This window comes from Galeopterus variegatus, unplaced genomic scaffold (genome assembly GCF_000696425.1).
Source record: "Galeopterus variegatus unplaced genomic scaffold, G_variegatus-3.0.2 Scaffold949, whole genome shotgun sequence".
Lineage (NCBI taxonomy): Eukaryota > Metazoa > Chordata > Mammalia > Dermoptera > Cynocephalidae > Galeopterus > Galeopterus variegatus.
The window spans coordinates 175,611-190,651 of NW_007727060.1; the positions used below are offsets into that span (position 1 = coordinate 175,611).

The following is a 15,041-nucleotide window of genomic DNA, read 5'->3' on the forward strand; positions in this document are numbered from 1 at the left end:
TATACCAACACTGCTTCCTGGTTTCGACATTGTCCTATAGTTAAGATGTTATCACTGGAAGAGTAGCGTGACATGGGACCACTCTATACTATGTTTTGCAACTCCCTCTGAATCTATAATGATTTCGAAATAAAAATAAAGCAAAAAACTGGAAAGAATCATCCAAGAGACTAGGAGGGAACATTGTTATTTCAAACCCTAATTTCAGTTTCTCAGGAAGCTGCTAGCTCTGAAATATCCAGAGACTCAGGCTCTGGAAGCGAGGCTTTATCTGTAAAGAAAAGTCCCTATGGCTATCTGTGATGACCTAAGCTGACATCTAGAAAGGGATTATGTGGCTATAGGAGGCGTTTACAGCTTTATAGTAATGAGTGAACATCGCCAAGGTTTAGACATATTTCAAGTGGCATGGATAAGATAATTTACAAGCTCTGTGGAATTGCTTAACACAGACCTGCAGAGGACACATGCTCTAATAGGAAGGCATTTTGTTCCACATGCAACCTCATCTTATAGTATAAGACCCTCCAATTCTCCACATAGGAAACCATGCTTCCTTTTCATAAAAGCTGATTTTAAAAACTATCTAATAGCTATTAAATATTCCAACCGCTCTTCTGATATTATGAGCAATTCATGCACAAATACCTAATGAAAAGAAATCACCTGCAGTCCTTCAATTAAGACTTCATGTATCCTTACAGACTTCTGCTTGTTTTTAGCTGAGGGGCACAAGGAGATGGTGAGCAGTCCTGCACTTTGCAGACACAGTGAATTGGCTCTCCCTTCTTCTTCCCCTCCTGCATCCCCTGACTCAACACATGTCTAAGATGATTATTAATAAACCACATACTCTCTGCTCTTTTTTTCCCCTATGGTTGAGATGCCACCACTGGAATAATCTAGGATGCTACTTCGCTTGCTTTTAGCTCTGTCATTTGGGAAGACAGCTCTTTTAAGTGTAACAGAGGCATTTTTTTCTTTGTCAAAGGCTACCCCACCAGTATTGACAGCTCAGCCTGGGTGACAACACTATCATTTCCTAGGGTGAAGTCAGCAGGTTTGGTTTGGGGCATTATTCAAAGGGCACACACAGCTTCTTCATCTTCTTTTAGCTCAACAGATCTCCTAGGAAAATCTTTACTCGGGAAAGGGTCTTGACTTAAGTGAGATAGAAGAGGAGAGACAGGTAGAGGAAAGGAAAAGGAAAGAGAAAGGGTCAAAGAGAAGGAAGGAAGATAAGGTGCACATGAAAAGGAAGAGGAAAGACAGTCTGTGAAGGGAAGGAGAAGATGCACACATATGGACATGCTCTTTGTGGCCATCCCAGCAACATCCCAGCAACTGTTTTTTACATCACTTGATCCCAACTGTCCTGGCAACCTCCTCAATCTGGCTTCTCTTTCCCAATCGTGCTCCATCTACCTACTGCCCGTGTAGTACAGATCATAGTGTTGCACCAAGAGCCATTCTCGGCATATGAAACTAAGGGGAAAAGAGGCAGGTGGTGCTGTGGCCTACAGAGTGCTTGAAGGACATGGCCAGAGAGCCCATGAGGGTGAAAAGGCGCCAGTGTATATTCCCCCAACCAGGTCTTGCCTTATTTCTAACGTAGGCACACATGGGCTAGCCAGTCCTCTTGGAGTAAACACAGGTCCAATTCCTTGAAAAGCATATGAGAATTTGACCTGATGACAATACTCTGAGAAGCTCATTGATATTTTTGGCCTTGAAATGACCATCAGTGAGAATTTTTTCACACCAACTCTAGGACCCTGCTAGCTTAGAGAAAGACTGGGCTACTCTCCAAAGTCTCCGTCCTATCTCATTCTAATCTCTTTTTACCAGTCCCAGAGAGGCAGCATGGTACCACGGATTACATATGGGCATTCAAGTCATATAGGTCTGGGTTCAAACACCAATTTTGCTGGCTCTCTAACCCTAAACTCCATAAGCCTCCCATATAAAATTACAGTAGTAACAACTGCTTCACAGACTTGAACAGTGAAATGAGATAATATGTGTGCAGACCCACCCATGATCATGTGTCAATCATGAGCTGGTGGCTGAAGGGAGCGCACCAGACACCAGGATCAGAGAAAATTGCTACACTTTGGGACCTCACCATAGTCATCAGCCAGGAAATGATGCCCTCACTGGAAGCTGAGAATCTGAGGCCAAAGGGAATCCTAGTTCTCTCCTAGGATGACAGGATTCCTGATGACAAGTCCAGAACACCAAAGAAGCCAGACAAGAGAGAGGAATAAGCTGTGTCCACTCCCTTCGATGTCCCCACACTGCCGCGCACTGAGGCAGGCCAAGAAGAGAAGGTATCTCCCCGAACCAGCTTTGAGAGAGCAACTGGCCAATCCACTTCTAGGGTTAGGAAACGGTAACAGCATGCTCTTTGTGTCATCAAACTGTAAGCTTTAGCACTAGACATCTCATATAAATGGGTTAAATACTGCTTCGAAAGGAAATATATTTTTCTATTAAAGAGCACAGATTTTAGTCGGTAATAACAGGTTCTAGTCATACCTGAGAGGCTGTGGTTTTTAGCTTCTGAATGCCATTCACCAAGTGCTCTTTCTTCTGGGATACCTCTTTGTGCTTCTTCTTCAACAGGTTCTTAAAAAGTGATATTTGTTCTAGAAAACTCTTTGGAGTGGTATAGTTGTGTCTTCTCTCATTCTGGTAATACCTGGCACTCATTTCATTTACTGTGGTGTGGACATGTGCCATGAAAAGGCTGACAGAATCTTTGTGCAGTGGCTGTAAACATAAACATTGCAATTCTCTTGAAATCCTCTCAAGTTAAAAATGTAATTAAAAAATAAGAGCAAAAATCAACAAAATTATACATTTTCCAAAAGTCAGAACAAATTACAGTAGAACCTAGGAAAATTTACTTAATCTTTAAGAGAGATCTACAGGATTAGAGAGGTCACAATAAGGCATTCACTCTATTACCCATCTTCTTGCCAAGGAGGATGAAGGATTTTTATGTGCTCTACATACCAAGCTGAAAAGCCAATGCATGATACAAGCACGGCTCTGTACAACTTGATTTTTATCTCTCAAGTGTGTGAAAGAGAAAATGGAGAAATTGAGACACAACATCCTGAGAAGTATTTTTTTGCTGTGCTTTCAAAGAGAAGTGACAACCCTGCAGTCACTGGGAAAAAAAAAAAAAGCTGAAACTGAGAAATACATAGTTTTATGAGAAGCCATGTAAAAACAAATTGGGTGGGTAGGGGATAAAGGTCAGTGTGTCTGGAAGAAAAATATCATGATCATTTCAGTTCTTATTTGGGAAGAAACCCACAAAAATGAATAACTCTCCTTTGAAGATTATTGGAGAACCCCTCACTACACAGTCTTTCCATTTGTCCTCTATGACTTCTGCAGTAGTTAACTTTTTAATTTGTAGAGTCACATCTCCCTCATTTTAATGATTATTTATTGCGTTCTGTACAAGATGAACCAGGTTCAATTAATCAAGGGAAGCCTAAAAATCAATTAATATGAATTAAATGAGCTACAGCAACTCTTAGGAAAGTCACACATAATTTACCAAAGTGTTGTCAATAATGCTCACACATCTTTGGGCAAATTGCTCACAAGTGGCTAGTGATGCAGTTAAACGTTTCCAACCTGCACCATTAATATTACACACAACTAGAGGTGCAAGGAGAGACAGGCCAATTGTTGGTGAAAAACAACTGCTCCCAAGCAACGTCTTTGAACACCTCGTTTTCCAACATCAAGACAAATTCCTGAGTGGGTTTAAAACAAGCATGTATTAAGTTGTTCTGCATATTAAAAATCCCATCTCACAAGTAAATAAGATAATGTGTTTTTAATGCAAAAGTTAAATATAAAGTGATACAAATCCTAAGTATTCTTTGTTTCTAGTAGATACAAGCACATGTATATTGCCAAATAGTAGGCTCAGAAAAATAAAATTTATAAGGAAGTTTACATAAACTTCATATAAATCATATTCCCTTGGGGACTTTATTTTTAAAAGAGCTTGACTTCAATCCAAACATGTGCAGAAATTCGCTCTTGTCCTGTCTTGTTTTAATGGGAACTGAAAGTGCACACATACCTTTCTACAATATAGATAAATACTTCTTCTGCCAAGTGCAACTTCCTTACAGGAAAAAAAACCCCTGGCCTCTGCCCAACCATGATCCTTATGAGGAGTCTCCTTGGAGGCGCTGAAAGCTCTCTTTAACAACAGTTTCATTTGTAAATCGGCGATGGAAGAAGTGGCTTCCGGTAGAGCTGGAAGTGGCCCGAGACAACTTGTCTCAATGGGGCAAAATAACTATTGTTATCGGGCTTAACAAAATGGCTCAGCATGGGAGACTTGCGGAGCCAGGGAGCAGCTGGTTGTAATTCACACTGTTTTTCAGAAAACTCTAATCGTTCCAGAACAGACCTCTTTGATGACTGGTCTTCCCTGCATTCTCAATTTGTCACTTTCTCTTATGATAAGGTCAGTAGTGACAGCACTTCCTGACATTAACAGCTGTGGCTTTTAAAAGGGTCATTGTAGAACTACTAATTGCAGTAATTTCATTAGCATAAATTATTTATTCTGCCATTCATTTATCTCCAGTTTTCTTTGGGGCGGAGGGCGGAGGAGAGACTGCTGGTGCCGCGGTAGGGACAGCAAGGCAATGCTGTATTTTTCACTTTGAGAGACATGAGGGAAGAGCATCACTGCTGCTAGATTTGGCCCCTTAATGAAAACCAGTTGATATAACCCTGTGGTCATTTAGCAGCCAGTCGTGGTGAAGGCAAACATAAAGAGAAGCAGAGCACCAGCATCAAATGATTATAAATCCGAGGTTTCCCTGCTAAGATGCTTTGGAAAACAGTGCTGTCTCCAACACATAATCAAATGCAAAGACGAAACTGCTTTTTGCTCACATTAAGGAAAAGTGCTTAATTTCTACTCTCTTGGTTGGCTCACTGTAAACACAAAAACATAAACAAGTCTCTGCTACTTGGTGTGACAGTTGCCATCACACCAGGTACTCCTGCCACCTGGCTCTTCAAGCAAATGAACAGAACATCCCCCTTGCTGAAAATGCTGGACAGCAGAGTCGAATGTAAACCAGCACCTGGAGGCCAGCAATAAATCAAGTATTTTGCTATATTAGGATTTTATCCCTTCCCTAGATGAGCAAAGATGACTATACTGGTCTGTAACATCAAATTTGGACTTTCAAGAGTACTGTACTCAGGGAGGGAAGAAGGAAGGACAAAAGGGGAAGGGACGGATGAAAGAATATTTTTTTTTTGAAGTTTAACTTGGGACAATTTTGTCACATATAATGTCATATATGTACAATAAGTCTTTAAAGTTTTTCTCAGAAATTATCTGTGCTAATTTTTTTAAATGTCAGAATGCTGAGCTATAAAATCTATTTTTTTGTGTGTTTTTTTCGCTCTTTCTGGGGCTGGTAAAAGAATATATTAATTAGACACTTGTGGTTGTAAGGTGGCTTATTAAGTAACGAAAACTTAATAATGCATAAAATGAGCAGTATTTCATTTTAGCACCTCCCTTAAGCTTCTCATAGTGCTGATTCACTCTAAGAAAACGGCTCTCAGGTTTTCTCAAGGACACAGGGTTAGATTTCCAGTTCTAAAAGATTGCATAAGTTACTGCATTTCCTGGACTTCCTCCTGCCCACAAAAAGCACTTGTTTTTATTCTGTTTCTTCTTTTAAAACGAGCAAACATTTGTGCAATAGGCGAGAAAAGGATTCAGGACTATGGGCTATGGTGTCCAACTGCAGATGGGCCCCTTGCCCGTGGAGTTATCTTACACTGAGGTCTCCATGCCCTCACCTGTGCAATGGGGAATCTGGTGGTCCCTCCTCTTGAGGTTGGCGATGAGAGGTGGTATGCAATGCAAATTCAGGGCAGGTGTTAGTGCTGCTATCACAGTGACAGTGGCCACAACAGCAGCCACAGAGAGATCACTACCACTACACAGAGCAGCAACAAGTGTTTAATGTAGCACCAAGCACAGTTTTCTCGATTGCATGCTGGTTTTTGTTTTGGTTTGTGACTTTATCAGATGGATGCACTTTGTTGTTAGTTTGCGTACACCTTTTATTTTTGTCTTTAATTTTGGAGCTCATGTACAGGTCAAAGGCAAGATTGAGTCCAGCATAAGCCAACAATCTTCTGGATGAGTTTCCAGTGACTGAAAGAGGTGGCTTCAATGGTTCTCTGACCGAACATTAAAACAAAGATGCAATTGAAGACTGAGGGGGAGAGGAGGTAAAATCTGATCCAGCTATCCGTCTTATAGCAAGAGGACAAGGCTGGAGATGGTATAGCTGGTTTCAGTGAGGCCAGCATCTACAGAAAAGCTCCAAAACTACAAACTTGAAACTAGTGATGGCTCTACTTGAGTTAGCTAAACTTTCAGCTTAGCAGTATGTCTAGATTCCTGGGCAGCTATAAAACTGGACCCTACTTTAGAGGTAGAGGTGATTCCTAAAGTGGATGGAGCTGCAAAAACCCTGGAAAGGAGCATTCTACTACTTTTGCAACTCCATTCTAAATCTGATTACCACGCAGACAGATATTTGTGTGCACATGTAAAGGAGGAAGAGGGCTGAAGAATGGGGAAGAATGTTAACTATTTGGGTCTTTCTTCACCCACTTGAAGATATGCTTAAGCCAGTATGAGATTTAGGCAGATTCAAGGTAAATTTGGTTGCATTTGTTTTTATCTTGATATTTTAAAATGGCTTCAGTATTCCTTAGAAAATAGATATTTTTTCCCAGTTCATAGAACTTGTACTGCATGAGGCTATCTTTCTACTTTTTATTCATATTGAATAATCCTAAATTATATTTCAAAGAAAGAACTTTGTGCTTAAAATCATTAATGTAAGAGAAATTCTGCTAATGTGGTTATCAGTGACAAAATGCTATTTAATACCCTTCATGTTTGGCACAACATTTTTAAAAAGAACCTAAAACCACTGGAGGAACAAGTTCTTTAAATACAGCAGTAAAATAACTTTCCTCTTTGAGTGAACATTTCTCATAATTGGTTTTGAAAAACGGTACTAGAATATGCCATTCATAGGCTACTAAACTCTGCAACAAGTTCTGGATTGCAGAGGTGGTAGCATGGGGAATAAATGCATTTCACTGAAAAAGCTGATAACACTGAGCTTGTGTAATTACTTTTAAGTAGTATCACATCAGAAGGACAGAGAATTTTAACTAGCCAGTTGGCCAACGTGCCTGAGAAGAAGGGGCTCTTCCATCCTCCTGAGGTCATTACTCTCTATCTTCCGACACAAATCCCACCCCCTGGTCAGACAGCTCATCTTTTTCATTTCCATTCAATAATTTCTCCTTTCATCTCGCCCTGCTTTCAAGTTTGTCTACTACTCATTTTGCCTTGAAAAACAAAACACTGCTGGCCTTTTAATGCCCCAACTTCCCTTGCCTTTTTCTTGAATGTTCCTAAGTGGAACCCATGCACTAACCAGTAAGGTCTTTACCTGGTTATTTCCCCAATGTGCTTTCCACAGCATTTCCAACCTCATTCCCAAGGACACCCAGAGGGCCTTTCCTTCTCTCCCTCCTTCCAGGCTGCCTGCCTTCTCCATTTCCAAGTCTCCTGTGGGAAGTACTGTGTGTTGACACAAAGTCTTCAGACAAATACCAGGTGATAATTAAGTGTCAAACTATTTCAGTCATTTTGTGTCAGCTGTCATTTAGTTCAATATCAGGTAACAGAAAAATAGCAGAAACATTTTCTTAGATGCAGTCAACCCATACCTCTAGCGGGTGAATGTGTACTGATGGGAAATTATATGTCAACATACACAAAATGGCTTGTCTGTAATGAATCCTTTCTCTGTGACCAAAGGGGGATCATTATGTATGAGTACCTTATACTCAGCAAATGAGGTCAATAATTAAGAAATGCCTAAATTATGCTTATAACTTTCAGTCTTAATAGTGGAAATTAAAATTAAAAAATGATCAAACTAGTGCTCATTCAAAAAATTTCAAAGCTGTTTTTGACTTCTACAGAAAAGACACCACTTGTTTTTAGAAGACTGTGGACACATTGCACTCTAAATTTTAATTATTGCTCCTGAGCAACAAATTAGGAATGTGGGGAAGTTAAATATGCACCTTGCACTGAAATGAAATCATCTGGCTAATTTGTTTTGAGGAATAATTCAGCTCAATAGAAATAGTAGAGTGCTTTCAAAATTCCCAGTTGGCACTGGCTTCCTATAGGAGGCGTAGTGATACTGTCAGACAGAGCTCAGCACTGACAGGAGCCCTCTGGACTTAAAATGGTGCAAGTCCTGCCTCATCCAGCAGATGTCAATGGTCACTGGCATATGAAAGCTCCTTCAGCCAGAACTGTTTTCAAAGTGGCACCTACCTCAACAGAAGAAAGCCTACAAAGAGCAGCAAAGGCAAGGATCTTTAAAAAAAGCACTATGCCAACTACGAATGTAAACCGTGCTACTAGCTCTTATTTACTCCCATTGGTAAAAGTAACAGAAAAAATGTGCACTGGTTCTTTTCTTTACCAAACCAGCCTGATAAAATGAACCAGATAAAACAGAACTTTGCTATCAAAAGATACATACTGTCTCTCTCCATCAATAAAGCAGTATTTCAAACTCCTCTTATAACTAACTTTTGGAAGATAAAATAATATCCTCCAGAATTCCAACAATGCAATAAGCCTAGAAATTGCTTAAGAAATTTGTGTTAACATTATTTGCCATATTTAATGATTTTCCAGATTTTAAAGCATAAAATATTTCCGGCAGACTTTAGAGAAGATTTTTTTTTCCCATTTATTACTGGAAATGTTTTAAGTGTGAATGTGAAGAAAAGAAGTAGAGAAGAGGTGGTTGAATATCCTAAAGCCTCTACCATATACATATCTTTCAAGTTGGATGCTGCGTGACAGTTCTTTTCTGGCCATTCAGCACTAAATAATTAGATTAATAGACATTCTAGGAAAAGACTAAAGGAGAGGAGGCTTCTCTCTACAAAATTCTGTAGGTATAAATGAATACTTGGCTGTATGCTTACCTATATGGCTGGTTTTCTTTTTCTTTTTCTTTTAGTTGAAGCAAAGAAAAAACAATGTAACACACAGTAAAGCTAGTTGCACGCAAAAAATAATATGTAAATATGCCCAGATTTCTAGCCACCTGGCCACCAAAAGATATAACATTCAAAAAAAATAAAAGGATTGCTTTGGAAAGGCGGCAGTAACACATTTTGGAGTAAGGGAGGCTCTCGTGGGCTGTTCCTGCTCATGATAAACTTTCAAATAGGAACAGACAACATTCCTTACATATCCCCAATTCTGTTTTTGGCTCTGAGAATCACTTTTAATGTGTGACCTATTCTAGGCATGTTTTATCTACCATTAAGTGGAATGAGAAGACACAGTTCCCTGGGAAATTTTCACAATCACTGCCTTTTTGAACTATCTAGTCAGAAAGGCACTAGATACAAATAAAACTTCATTTTTGCCAAATATAAATGACAGCTTCATATTCACATTCCTTCTTCCCTTTGAATCACAATGATAGGAGGCGTTTTTGTTGTTATTTCATGGAACCATTTTAAAATGTAGCAGGCAGTACAAATTTCACCATAAAGAAATGACAAACATAACCCATAAAACATAAACCCATGGAACAAATAAGCAGATATGCTACTTGACTTAGTGACTGTGAAATTGACAGGGGCTGATTTTTCACCTGTTGATACTGTCATGAGAATAATCATAATTAATTGCCTTACTCTGTTAAGAATCAAGCACTATGTGGCTATGCGAGACTACATTTTTCTTTGGGTGTGTGGTGGTGGACTTAAAGGATTGATATTCAAAAAGCCTCATTAAGATTCAAGGAAGTAATGATCCTGGCCTTCTGGCAAGTCAGTGCATGAGTGAGAACATGCTCGTGTGTGTGTGTGTGTGTGTGTGTGTGCGTGTGTGTGTGTGTCTGTGTGTGAGTGTGTGTGTGTGATTGAGTGAGACAGAGAGAGAGACACACACACACACACACGCACACACACACACACTCAGGCTGACACAGCATACCTCAATCCCCTTGGTTTCCTCAATGAACCTCCTGCTGACTGAGACCAGAGCCTCCTGTGGCCACGCATGAAACCAGTCAATGGCCGTGCAGTTAACTATGGCTGGGAACTTCCGAGCTCTAACTCTCAGCGTGGGACCAACCGGAGAGAAACACAAAATGATCTGTGGAGACATGGGGGCAGGGCAGAAACAGGAGGGTGATGAGTGAGCAAAGAATTACATCGCAACCTTAGACGATGAAAGAAAGGAGCGCAGCCAAGCGTGGCATTAAACTACCCTAAGCACCAGAGAGTGGAAAGCAACCTTAACCTCCTTGCTAATCAAAATCTAAACCTGCCCAAAGCAGCTGCTCCATCAGACATACTGAAACGCTGCTGAGTGTTTTCCTGAAAATCTGTCCCTTTTCTTTTAAACATGTTAGATGATAATCATCAGTAGTGAGAAATTTTACTAATTCCCATTACACAGATAGCATTGTAACAATAAAAATAAATGATACAATAATGCCAATCTTCTGTTCCGTTCCCTTCCATTTTGTATTTCATCAGGTTCTATTAAACTGGACAATAATATACTCTTCAAAAAAACAAACCCAGTGTAGTATCATATTGAATATTTACTTTGTGTACTTTACTTGAGTTCTCACTACAGATATTTAAAGGAATAAATCATCCAACTTAAATACACTCCTGCTAAAGAATTTTTAAGTTTCCGGTGTAAATCTGAAGTTTTTTGTAGTTATTTATTTAAATGTTAATTTAAGTCCGAATACATTTCCATACTTTCTCTAGGATACAAGGGATTCTGTCAGCAGTGCCTGAGTTTGACTCTGACGGTCTATCACGGAAACTCTGAAAGAGGAACACCACAGAGCCAGGCAGGGCTGGACCCATTTCTACCCCTTCCTGAGGGTCTCTTGTGAGCATGTGTGAGCTTAAAAGGGTTCATCAGAAATCCCTGTGTAAAGATCTAGAACAAAGGGGGTGTTCAGGGAGCCTCCTTTCCTCCTCTGCTTTCTTTTCCAACTCCTGTGGACTTGAGACACTAGGGGGAGCAATGTCAGATGGGATAAAGTTCAAGAGGGAGAGTTTTCTCTAGAAGCGGTTCAGACTTGATAGAAAACAAAGCTTTGCAGAGATCTAAGTTCCTAACACTTTAAGATCAGGCAATTAACAAAATCATTTTTCAGAGGATATTTTTTCTTACCTAGAGCATTTTAAAAATCCATATCATGAAAAACTCCAGCCTATACCAACCCATATAAAATCTAACGGGTGTTTTTACTATGTTTATTTTATATACCATGTGCATTTAGCAACCTGAGCTAGACAAATACTAAGATCTAAAAATTTTTATTGTAATAAACACATGAGATCTGCTGTCTTAAAATTTTAAGTGTATACCACAGTATGGTTAACTATAAGCACAAGGCTGTAGAGCATATCTCTAGAACTTTTTCATCCTGCATGATTGAAACTCTGTACCCATTGAACAGCAACTCCCTATTTCCCGTCCCCCCAGCCCCTAGCAACCACCAATCACTTTCTGTTTCTACCAGTTTGACTCCTCTAGATAAGTGGTATCATGCAGTATCTGTCATGCTTACTTCACTTAGCATGATGTAAGTTGTGATCTGTGACAGAATTTCCTTTTATAGCTAATATTATAGCTAATAATATTCCAATATGTATATATACCACATTTTCTTTATCCATTCATCTGTTGATGGACACCTAGGTTGCTTCCACATCTTGGCTATTTTGAATAATGCTGCAATGAACATTGGAGTGCAGATCTCGTTCAAGATCCTGATTTCAATTCGTTTAGATATACCCAAAATGTGATTGCTGGATCATATGGTAATTCTATTTTAAATTTTTGAGGAACTACCATACTGTTTTCCATACTGACCATACTATTCTACATTTCCACCAACAGTGTACAAAAGTTCTAATTTTTCCATATCCTCACCAATACTTGTTTTTGTGTGTGTGTTTTCTTTAAAATTAATAATGGCTATCCTAACAGATATTAGGTGATAACTCATTGTGGTTCTAATTTGCATTTCCCTAATGATTAGTGATGTTGAAAATATTTTCATATACTTGTTGGCCATTTGCATGTATTCTTTAGAGAAATGTCTATTAAGTCCTTTGCCCATTTAAAAAATCAGGTTATCTGTGTTTTTTGCTGTTGAGTTACAGGAGTTCCTTATATATTTTGGAGATTAATCTCTTATCAAATACATGGTTTGCAAATATTTTATCCCCTTTCTAGGTTGCCTTTTCACCATTGGTTCTTTTGCCGTGCAGCAGCTTTTTAATTTGATGTAGTCCCACTTGTCTATTCTTGCTTTTGTTTCCTGTGCTTTTGATGTCATATCAAAGAAATCATTGCCAAGGCCAATGATAGAAGATTTACCCATCTGTCTTCTTCCAGGAGTTTTATAGCATTAGGTCTTATTCATGTTTAAGTCATTAAAACATTCTGAGTTGATGCTTGAATTGGGTATAAAATAAAGTCCAATTTCATTTTTTTGCATGTGGCAATTTTTTTTAATGATGCATAAGCTGACTGATCATTTATTCATTATATTCAAAATTCTAGTTACAAATGAATTGCTCTTATATTGCATGTGCTAAGTTAACAAGCCTCGGTTACAAAGCATAATTTTCACTTAAACCTCAGTGTTTAGTCTTACTAGTCTTCTTTTCTCCCCATGCTTGAATATTTTTCCTCTTTCCAAGAAGTTGGTATTCCGCACTCAACTCATCATTCATTTGTGCCAATTTTAGAAACTTTATTTACATATAATAGTAGCAAAGGCAGAGAAAAAAGCATCCATTATTTGAAATCCTAAATATTTCCATCACTTGTACACTTAATCTAGTTCTACACTGGTAATTGGCATACCATTGGGTCTAAAGAATGTGTTAGAAAACAATGTATCTGAACTGTTTGTTTGGTTTCAGGAAAGAATGTGTTCCCTGAGTTACTTTAATGATATGCCTTCACTACTTATTGAAAAATAATATAGAATGGTGATTTAAAGAACTATTTTTCCTTTCCACAATTTTACAATAGAAGATTTTTTTCCTATTTATTGCTTAAATAAGGATCCTCACAATGCTATTTAAAATTTCACATGAGGGAGAGGGTAGAGAGAGATCGGTGTTTCTCAAAGGATTGTCTGGAAGCTGGTTAGACATGCAAATTCTTGGACCCAATCCAGACCTAGGGTATCAGAACCTCTAGAGGTTGAGTAATGTGTGTACAACAAGCCCACCCAGATGATTTTTAAAAAAATTTTTACAGGTTTTTAATTTTTTTTAACCCTAAGACATGCTGAGAAAAACCCTACTGTATTTTAACTTTTTTTTTTTTTTGTATTAAAAAAAGAACCGTAAATGGCTGCATTTGGATGGTTCTTGAATGCCTTAGGTATGGAGGTAACCCAGTAATTATACCCTGGGGCAGTGGCTCTTTAGACTTTGGATTTTCACCAGTCCTGTGGTAAACAGCTTATGGAAAGAGTCTGTCTTTTGATGTGATTCCAATAAGAAGGTCAGTTAAATCCTACCATGGGAATATTGCCACATTTACCCCAGAGGAAGCTTCCTAGTAAGGGCTAGTCAGGTCCCCAGAAGGACAGAGCAGATTGTAAGAGCTGTGTGTGCCTCCTTGTTAATAAATAAACTCTGTTCACTTTGACACTTTCTTTCCTTGAAACATACCTCAAGTTGGGGGATTTGGGGAGAAGAGCCTCTTCCCTCACGTGAACAGGAGTCACCTACTGTTAAGTACCTAAATTCACTGAAATATACCCTCCCTCGCCAAAAAAATAAGTTCTTGACAATTGCAAATGACCAAATTGGCTTAAGTTAGCTTACAACAGTGGGGATGGAAAGAAAAGCCAGCTGAGAAAATAAAGTTAAAAATGCCTCAGGCAGCTGTGCTCTTTTCTAAAAGCAAATTCTCACAAGTAAAAAGCAAACCCCGAAATCACCATCTATGTATTTCCTGCAGCTCTGACATTTGGATGTCAGGAACTTGCTTTTTAGAATCCATACCATAGAATTTTCTATTCTTTTTTTCTGTTCCCCACACAGGTGTTATGACTCATTTGCAATAACCCACTTTTCATTGTGCTTCGTAATAGGTTTCAATTTCTTTTAGATAAGATCCTATCGTAAGTACATATTTATTTGTGTATCACTAACAGGACTCAGTCCATTTCATCTTGTAATGGAAATTTGAATTGCTGCAGTCACTCTGTATTTTTTTCCCAGTTGATGTAGTTTATTTTCAGATAGAAGTAACCCTCCCACATATTTACTTCAGAAGCTTCTCTCCATAACTTACATTTGCATTTATCCTCAAAAGCCTCAGTATTTTTCAAGAATAATGAGACTTGAGTGTTACTGAGAGAACCCTCACTGGAATGGAGAAAATATTCCCCAGTTTAACTGTTTTAGTCTCACTTTCCCATCATCCACAAATCTTCCAGCATTACACCCATGTAATAACCTTTTAATTACAATTCTTCTTAAAAGATCCAACAGCATCTTCAACATCTACACATTCAATATATTTTTATACTTATTTCCTTTTTAGATAGCACACAATGAAATCATTCCCATGACCTTTGATTTGAAAATATTGGATATTACAGATTTTTACTAAAGGCAACATTTTAATCAGGGAGTTTTAATTCATTTTCCTCCCTCCCTCCCTTTCTTTCTACAATAAAACTCTTCTATTCATAAGGAAAATTGTACGTAGAATTCCAACAGACAGCAAAGAGCAAACCCATTCTGGGGATGAAGACACTAAGGAGAGCCCTCATCTCAGCCGCTCTGCTCTGCCTGTCGCCAGGGCCTGCAGTGTTTACACTGCTCTC

At 38.7% G+C, this 15,041-nt stretch overlaps 1 protein-coding gene across 1 annotated transcript in view; it reads right to left on the minus strand.

The window, feature by feature from the left end:
• Nucleotides 1–15,041, minus strand: part of DNAH11 (dynein, axonemal, heavy chain 11) — a 364,599-nt gene that overhangs the window by 126,745 nt on the left and 222,813 nt on the right. The window contains exons 59-60 of the mRNA XM_008573669.1: nucleotides 10,142–10,303; nucleotides 2,539–2,772 (exon numbers count right to left, since the gene is read on the minus strand). Of these exons, the coding sequence (XP_008571891.1) occupies nucleotides 2,539–2,772; nucleotides 10,142–10,303 (396 nt within the window). The remainder of the gene's footprint in view (nucleotides 1–2,538; nucleotides 2,773–10,141; nucleotides 10,304–15,041) is intronic.